Below are 8,559 nucleotides of genomic sequence, written 5' to 3'. Positions count from 1 at the left end.
TCATAGTTAAAAATAATGAAAGTTTTGTTTTTATAAGGCAAATGTTACACTATTATTGTTTGTAGTTTTTCTATGGATTGTCATAAGCCATACTCTCACTCTTTATGTTTCTAAGTACTGGTAGGTTGTTTCTACAATCTTACTGAGATTTGGGAAGCACAAAAAAGTGTCAATTTTTACCTACAGCTCTTAATACCATCACTCCTTAATCAGTTATGAGATCAATATTGAAGAATACTTAATTGTTCTGGCCTCTACTTACCCTTTAGTTTCCCTAATCATCAATGTGTGTTGACCATGTGTATTATTCTAAGCCCTAGTAGAGCATCTTCTTCAATGACACATCAGATTGAACCCTTTCTTGGGGATTACTGGCTATGGATTCATATCCATGGCATCCTAAAGCCATGAATGCAAATTTAGACTGATTCTGGACTGGCCTGGCAGCCAGAACCATGGATTAAAAATGATTTATATTTTGAGCCAGGGCATCCTTAAAGACTCCTGGCTTACATTTCAATCCTCAGTATCCTTGAAGAACATGCTGTCAATCATTCTGTCCCTTCTTAAGGTGTAGTGGGGGTTAGTACATGTGTGTCGTCTTTTAGTTGTGACTTGAATATTGGTGGATGTCCAACTGAAGTGTACCTCTGGTCCGATCCAGCCCTGACAGCCACTCTGGAGATTGATGAGATCCCACACCATGCTCATTCCTTTTCATCAACGATCATACTGTCTCTTTTCTTGTTACCACATCGAAACTTGTTGCATTGGTATTTGCTGCACCTTGGTTGACAGTTGACATTTGTTGATCAAGTGGGGACCTCATAGTCCCTCCTGCACTCATGTTCTGATGAGTATGATTTTTTTTTTTTTTTTTTTTTTTTTTAGAATGTCATAAAGACAGTTCCAGCCATAGTTGGTGTATTTTTGGTAGTCTCTTACTTCACTTGCGGAGGCTGTTTGCCCTTTTGTGTTCTTTCACTCCTTTTTCCAAAACGAGGCTTGGTTGAAAAAGAGTCAGGCCCAGTGAGCAGTATCAGGAGAATGCAAATGCTCCTCCCTCTTGCTGTGGTCCAATCTTTTTGTCGAGGTGTGACTTGTGGCTCCTCCTCCTTGTGTCTGGCAGCAGTGGCTAACCGTCTCTGAAACAGTCTTAGCATTGGTATCACATGGGTAGACGTTGGTTTGGGTGACATGTCGGTTGGCTGTAATCAGGGCCTGGGTCTCGGATTCAGAGGGTACACACAGCCTGTAGACAGACTCCAAACTGTGTTTAGTCAGTGGTTAGTTTCTAATCTTTCCCTGCTTCTGTACCCTGCCTTATCTAAAACGTTAACCCCCATTTGTTTCAAAGAATACCCTGGATTTCATATCATTCCCTGAATTATGATGGTATCTCAGAACAGACACTACACTGTGCAATTAGTCAATTTGTTATTTAGATTTTTATCCCAATAACAACATAATCAAAGTATGACAATGATTTTTCAAAATGTTCTAAGATTTCTCAATTCAACACAACTCTTTTACTGTGGTAACTATTTTAAGGATAACATTTTTATTTTATTTTAAATAATCTTAGTTCTTCAGTTAAATTGTATTCAACATTTCAATTAACCCATTTACTCCTAAAATGCCTGCTAAAAACGCCTATAGAATCCTATGGAATTCTAGACTAAATAACCTTATTTCCTGAGGGTTTTCTGAAAACATACTAAAAATTGTCAACGTCTACCAAAATGTAATATCTAAGCCTCTGTAGCACCTAGAAACATGAAATAAAAAGCATGCTGCGCTACGCAGCATCCAGCGGGAGGGTCAATGTTGCGCTACGCAGCATCCAGCGGGAGGGTCAATGTTGTGTCATGCAGCATCCAGCGCGAATGGGTTAAACTCAGAAGGTGGATGGCATAATTGTGGCAAATGACTGTGATCCCAATATTGAGACTATGATTTTTTCTAGAATGCAATATTCCTTTTTATGTTCTTTTCTGTTATACTATCCTTTCCTTTCTAACAAGTTAACTGAAACTGGTGACTAAACACAATAATTGGTCAAAAGTTTCAATTCCATTTTCTCAATTCAGTGTCCACCCGCACATGAGTCATGCTTCCACCTCAACCCGGGTACACCTGCTTATACACTTGGACACACCACAAATTCTGTCCAAGGCGCTGGGCTTAACTTTTGCTGTAGGCCTACAGTCTTTCCCGGTTTCCTTGAGGGGGAGTCAGGGCTCAGTGGCGGAGACCTCTACTGCAATCAGAAGTTAGATAAACTCACTTTCTCAGACACACAGAAACATTTACTTTCCCTCGGTTTGCATGCACTTTTTAGTAAATTGTCCCAACAGGGACATTTTCACACACATTGGTTAGTATGAGATATTACATCAACCTTTTCCAAAAATGTTTTATATCACTCACGTTTCTAAGTTATCTCTCCAGCCAAAATGTTCTCTTTTCCATCAATTGTTTTTTCTTTTGATTTTACGCTGCACTAACCAATGACAGTACCACAACACACCAGGCAGGCTATTACTTTGTTTCAAAAAACATAACCAACAAAAAATAACCAACAAAAATACAAACTAAACTCAACAATAACTCATAACAACATATGCTCAGCAACACTAGTAATTGCAGCATACATTTTTCTAATTTCAAATGACTGAAATTAGTAATAGCAATTACAGTAGGTGCAGTAATACCACATCTGATTCACCTTCATTTCACCAATTATTCCCCGCACCAATGCCCTTCAATACCAACACAAATACCTTCTTATCCTTTAGCTTACTATGAGGTGTGCCTTATCCAGCCTCTCCACCCGTGCGCGCCTCGAGTGGATAGCAATTACTATTGCAACCTGTCCTCATGTGAAACATAAAATCTACTGAGCGACTAGGGCAATTTTTACCTGCCGGCAGCTATCCCACGACAGCATCAATGTCTATGAGCAGCTCACCGCGAGACTTCTCTCATGCGACCCTTATGTCACTGAAACGTTAGTCTGCGATTAAGATTCTATCTGTGACAATCCTGAAATCCGACATCTTTGCCGTGCAGAATTCATCGCGATTATATCTTTTTAGGTTCTGTCTACAGCTCTCACCCGACCCATTATTCGTCGAGAGCTATTATAGCAGAGGCGTCCCATCTCACAAAAGCCCTTTAATCTTACACTTCATTTGCAATGATCAGGGATATAATTAGATTTGTGTCAATTAGTGAACTAACTTACAGCTACAAAAGCGAATTAACAGCTGGTATTTAAGCACAGCAGTAGCTAACATTTATGCAAGACACAATTAAACACACAAATAAGCTTTTTTTAATAGGCTAGTCATCCATATTCAATTCATCCATCTCCAATCCAAATCTCTTCATCCACATTTACTGTCAGATGTTAGGCTCAACTTTTTTCCAAATTTTCTTTAACTTTTGCTTTTTCTAAAAAAACTTTTCTTTTCAAAATTCTATCAAATTGGTATGGTATAAAAATGGTGCGGCTCCTTTAAGGCTCAGTATATAGGGAGGGGGCAATAAATTAAAAAAAACTTATCAAACGGAACAAATTGTATGACTACACTGTAAAAAAAAAATAGTTGAGGATATTGAAAATTTGCAGGCAACCGTCTGCATTCAGAATTTTATGATTTGCCAATGATGTTCCCATGATAATCTCAATAAACATTACAGTGTTATCATAGTTAAGTATTCTTATTTAAGTCAATTTTCAATTCCTCATTGTACCAACAGGGATTAATCTGTTTGCTGAACAGTCGGCATGTTTTGCCAACGATGTTCCCATGATAATCTCAACTATGATAACACTGTAATGTTTATTAAGAATTCTTAATTAAGTCAATTTTCAATTCCTCATTCTACCAACACGGATTAGTCTTTTTGCTGAACAGTGACATTCACAGTACTACAAAAAGGCAATTGCGGTAATTAAAATTTATCAGTCAAGTATACATTTCTTTTGTCATTGTTCTACACAATAACAAAATTTCAATAATGTACAACAAACTTCACACTTTGATTTTTTTTATTTCAACAAGTACTGTTGAACAAAATCACAAGTATTCATACAATTTAAGAGCATGCCCCCTGAGTTATACCTATTTTTTTGTCTTTTTAAGCAAGAGGTTAAATGGGGTTTAATGTCTAAATCAAAATATGGCCCTTCAGTAGTTTGGTTTCACAGGCCAAGCCGCAATAACAAGTGCAGTTGTATTGGGGTGTCATGTCATTCTGATCTACTTGCTCTGAAACACAAGCTGCATGTTTGACACGGCCCCTCTAATGGTAGATACTGATTGACCCTACACAGCCTAAATACACAATGGCTGATTCAGAACATGGGCCTGCACAACCTAAATACCATAAGGTTCAACATGTCTGGTAAGTAAACGGAGCTTGCAATAAAAAATTCCTTGAGGTCAAAATAAAACCCATAAAAAAATAAAAAAAATACAAATTTTTCTCTGAAACAGCCATACGCTAACAATGAGAACATTGGTCGGTATGCACTTCAAAATACAACCTTGTATTCACTCTAAGTGCAAATTTGGTAAAATGTCATCCATATTTTTCCCTCAGAAACATAGCCATACTCCAACACCGTGGGAACATGGGCCATCAAGGGGGTGCGTGTCTATGTTCCCACAGCCCATTGGTCCCACATCACTAAGACTTTTAACATTTTTAGGCCCACTGGTCCCACTGCATATTCCTGCTGCTCCATTTCCCACATTTCTAAGATTTTATTCAAATTTAGGCCATATGTTCCATGGCGGAGAGAAAGGCACATGCTCTCAGTTTACTCGGAAATGTGGCAGCATGGAATTGTGGGCTTATATTTGAATAATTTCTTAAAATGTGGGAAAATGGAGCAGCAAGAATAAGCTGTGGGACCATTGGGCTGTGAGAACATAGAGCTGACCCCCATCAAGGGATCTTGATGTTACCAACACGCATTTCAAAACACAGCCTCGTCTTCAGTCTTACAGTGCAAGTTTGTTAAAATGTCATCCACATTTGTTTCCTCAGAAACATAGCCATACTCCAACACCGTGAGAACATGGGCCATCATTGGAACTTGATGTAACCAACACGCATTTCAAAATACAGCCTCGTCGTCAGTCTTACAGTGCCAGTTTGTTTTTCAGAGATCGTACACGCTGTGTGCATTTTGGACCAATCTCCATGAAGACATTTTGCAAAGTATCGAAGGTATACTTCAGAGCCTTTGGGTAGGAGATATTCAGGGCATAAAGGAAGCCAAAAAGGTATGCCAGAGCAGTTGGAGTATCTGGGATATCTTCCAAAACAACTCTCTCTTCGAGGATGATGGCAATGTTTTGCACTCGCGTAGATGTCCCTGGACCACAGTCTTCGAGAACATAAAGAATGCCCACAGCCACGCCCTGGAGAGCCACATCATCTGCATCGGTCTCCTGCAGAAAACAAAAGCACAAAAAAAGGATTTTTACACCTCACATTGACTTTGCAAATCTGCTCTGCCCCCATCTACTCATGACAAAACTCATGGGGCTGGGTCCCATTACATGACACTACACAACACTAGTATTATACACTGCTCCAAAAAATAAAGGGAACACCAAACCCAAAGCAATGCAACTCCCCGTCAATCATACCAGAAAGTAAGCACTCATTGTGAATTCATTTTGCCTGCAGTTTTGTAAATTTAACAACCAATGAGCAGTAATTGTAGGTAATAACCAAACTACGCCCCAGAAATAGTTTTTTTTTTCTGCAGGCATCCACAGACCATTCCAACCCCCACCCAAATACTTTCCGTCTGATTTTTGGTCACGTGTATTCACACCCCTGTAGCCTACCTACAATGTAGGTTAAATGAGGCAGAGTATCATCCACTGAGGTTGCTCAGCTATTGGTTCTCAAAGATGACACATCAATGTGTGGCAAGAAGATTTGTCGTGTCCACTATCAGTGTCCAGAGCATGGGGGGGGGATGCCAGGAGAAATGGCAGTACCACCACCACATACACACACACTCACTTATTCAGTCTGTGCCACTCTACCCTCCCTAATACCACTGCATGTTTTACGTTGAATTTCTATGCATTAACCCCCCCAGCTGATCAATGACACAGAGATGTTTGAACTGTTGCCCTCAGAGAGGTGCCACAGGTGAATCAACAAAGACACCCACCCCCTCTTCTATTCATTACCTCATCTTACACTAATACTCTATTTTTATTCTCTGTTGTATTCTATTACTCTGTCCTACATGTATGTCAGCATACTTTCAGTCTGAGTGTGCATGAGTATAGTGTACACAGTATGAAACATAAAAAAGGCACTGTAAGTCATTATATGATTTGTTGGAAAAAGCGTAGTTCCTGTTTGATGCTAATGACTACTTACAAGGCATTCTTTGAAAAGTTCCGTAGGGTCCTCACGGAGAAATACCGGAAGTCCTCGAAGAGCAGCATCTTTGCGGTGCCTGAGGATGTCAGAGGTCTATGCCAAAAAAGCAGGAAAAAACAGTTTAGTCATAATAATTCAAACACTTTCTAATAGTAAAAATATTTTTACTCATTCATTTTTTTCCTACTCCCATATTAATTAAAAATGTCCCCCAGCAACTACACTGTTCCAGAAACATAAATGGGACACCAAAAACAAAGCAATAAAACTAAGTGAATCATGATCAAGTCAATCTATGATATCAGCCTGTCCAGTTGGGAAGCAACACAATGTGAATTTATTTTGCCTTCTGTTGTGCAAATATAACAGGCAATGGATAGAATTTAGAGGTAATAACCAAATAATGCCCCAAAAATAGTTATTCCTCTGTGGCATTCACAGATGATCTTTTTTGGTCATGTGCATCCTGACAGTTTCATATCCCTGATGGCATCATGAGGCAGTGGATCATCCACTGAATTTGCTCAGCTAATGGTACTCATCCAAGATGGCTCATTAATGTGTGCAGTACCCATCAGCAGTGTGCAGAGTATGGAGGAGATGCCAGGGGACGTGACCGCACACCAGGGGACGTTGAGGACAGACGGTTTACAACCTAGCAGCAAGATTGCGATCTTCTTCCTTGCAACATATGGCACAGGAAGAACATTGCCAGAGCCCTGCAAAACGAGCTTTGCAGGCCACTACCGTGAATGTTTCTGCTCTAAATGGTCCGAAACAGACTTCATGAAGAGGGCATGAGGTCCGGGGAGTAATTTGCTTATATCACAGGTAATGCTGCCAACAACATTTGTGAAGAGCATAGGGCGCCAATGGTGGATGTGACAATTTTGATGTTCAATTTTGATGACACCGCCTCTCGGTAAAATCATCTGCCAGAAAGAAAGAAGCGGTCTGTGGCCACCACAACAGAATAACTGTGGGCTGTTTTTTTTGTTAGTACCTCTAATTTCTACCCATTGCCTGTTAAATTTGCACAAAGACCCTTTCACAACAATTGTTTCTTTCTAGCTGGACAGGCTGACATAGGTGTATGGCTGACCTGGGAGTTGCATTGCTTTGCTGTTCCTTTTATGTTTTTGAAGCAGTGCAACATATGTTCTTTGTTTTTAATATGATCAGTTTAAAATAAAAAAAAGCCTGGCCTGGTTTGAGCAGTCTTCCAAAAAGCTAAGAATTTCCACCACAACATACCTCATCATCAAGCTTCGCCATGACATCATCCATAGCCTTTCCAAAGGCTGCATTTCGGGCACGGTACAGACGAAGTAGTTTGGGAGTGTAATTGTCCACTGCAGCTCTAAAGGTCCTCAACAGCATCTTGTTTGTGATGCGAAAAAACTCAGCATCAATCTGTCAAATACCCAAAGCAACATACACAAAAAGGAACAGGTCAAACAATAGAAGGGTTCTCAGCATACGGAAATGTAACCAGATGTCTACAGCCGTATCAAATTTGTAAATTCTTACCTGCTCCTTGAAAAATAAAGCAGGCCATCTGTCTTGCACTTCTATCACCATCGGCTTGTCATCAACAATCTCCCTTCTCCTCAGGGAAAAGGTAATCTCCATCGTTTCTCTTACGAATTTCTCATCTATTTTGGCTGTCTTTGATGCATCCACCAAGAGCTTTCTTTGCTGTTCAAGTGAGGAATAATCATCCTGCTGATTTGGATGTTCAGGAAAATGGCTCAGGGTACGCTCAGGGTACGCTTTTATATCAAAGGCAGCATGGGCAATTTTGTCAAGAATGTCTGTCTTAATGTCTCTTATAACATCAATGCTTTTCTTGGTCTTCTCATATGCCTCATTGCCTTTTCTTAACTTCTGCTCAACATCAAGAGACAGAGCAGGGATAGGGAATGGAGAGGGCCACTGACGCACTGCGCAAATTTCTTGTGGAGGTGGGTAAGGGGCTGGGTGAAGTTGCAGGTGAGGCTCCTTTGGAGGAGCTTAGACTTGCAGTGTCGAGTGACGAGATGGATCCAAGGGACTGCGATAGATCCAAGTGATCTTCATAAGCTGAATGCCCTTTCCACTTAATGTGTAGAACTGCACGTTGAGGTGGAAGTT

The 8,559-nt window shown here is 40.2% G+C and overlaps 1 protein-coding gene across 1 annotated transcript; it reads right to left on the bottom strand.

Annotated features, from left to right (window-relative positions):
• Positions 1 to 4,103: 4,103 nt before the first annotated feature.
• LOC143122367 (uncharacterized) lies at positions 4,104 to 8,125 on the bottom strand. The gene is made up of 4 exons (XM_076283175.1): positions 7,957 to 8,125; positions 7,681 to 7,839; positions 6,424 to 6,519; positions 4,104 to 5,468 (listed from the first exon to the last, which is right to left on the bottom strand). The coding sequence occupies exons 1-4, from the start codon at positions 8,056 to 8,058 to the stop codon at positions 5,157 to 5,159; spliced, it is 669 nt and encodes a 222-aa protein (XP_076139290.1). The 5' UTR covers positions 8,059 to 8,125; the 3' UTR covers positions 4,104 to 5,156.
• Between the last annotated feature and the right edge of the window lie 434 nt (positions 8,126 to 8,559).

This window comes from Alosa pseudoharengus, unplaced genomic scaffold (assembly GCF_046254945.1).
Source record: "Alosa pseudoharengus isolate Yale_2024_CS ecotype anadromous, Long Island Sound unplaced genomic scaffold, YU_APseudo_1.1 YU_APseudo_1.1_scf_14, whole genome shotgun sequence".
NCBI lineage: Eukaryota > Metazoa > Chordata > Actinopteri > Clupeiformes > Clupeidae > Alosa > Alosa pseudoharengus.
The sequence above is the reverse complement of the archived record's forward strand: the minus strand, read 5'-3'. Positions and strand labels throughout refer to the sequence as shown.

Bases quoted from the DNA above. Each gene is read 5' to 3' on its own strand.
- LOC143122367 (XM_076283175.1), bottom strand. From the start codon at position 8,058: ATGGAGATTACCTTTTCCCTGAGGAGAAGGGAGATTGTTGATGACAAG. The intron at 6,520-7,680 runs GTATGTTGTGGT...TTTTTGGCATAG, and splicing joins TGGCGAAGCTTGATGATGAG to ACCTCTGACATCCTCAGGCA. The intron at 5,469-6,423 runs GTAAGTAGTCAT...TGTTTTCTGCAG, and splicing joins AACTTTTCAAAGAATGCCTT to GAGACCGATGCAGATGATGT.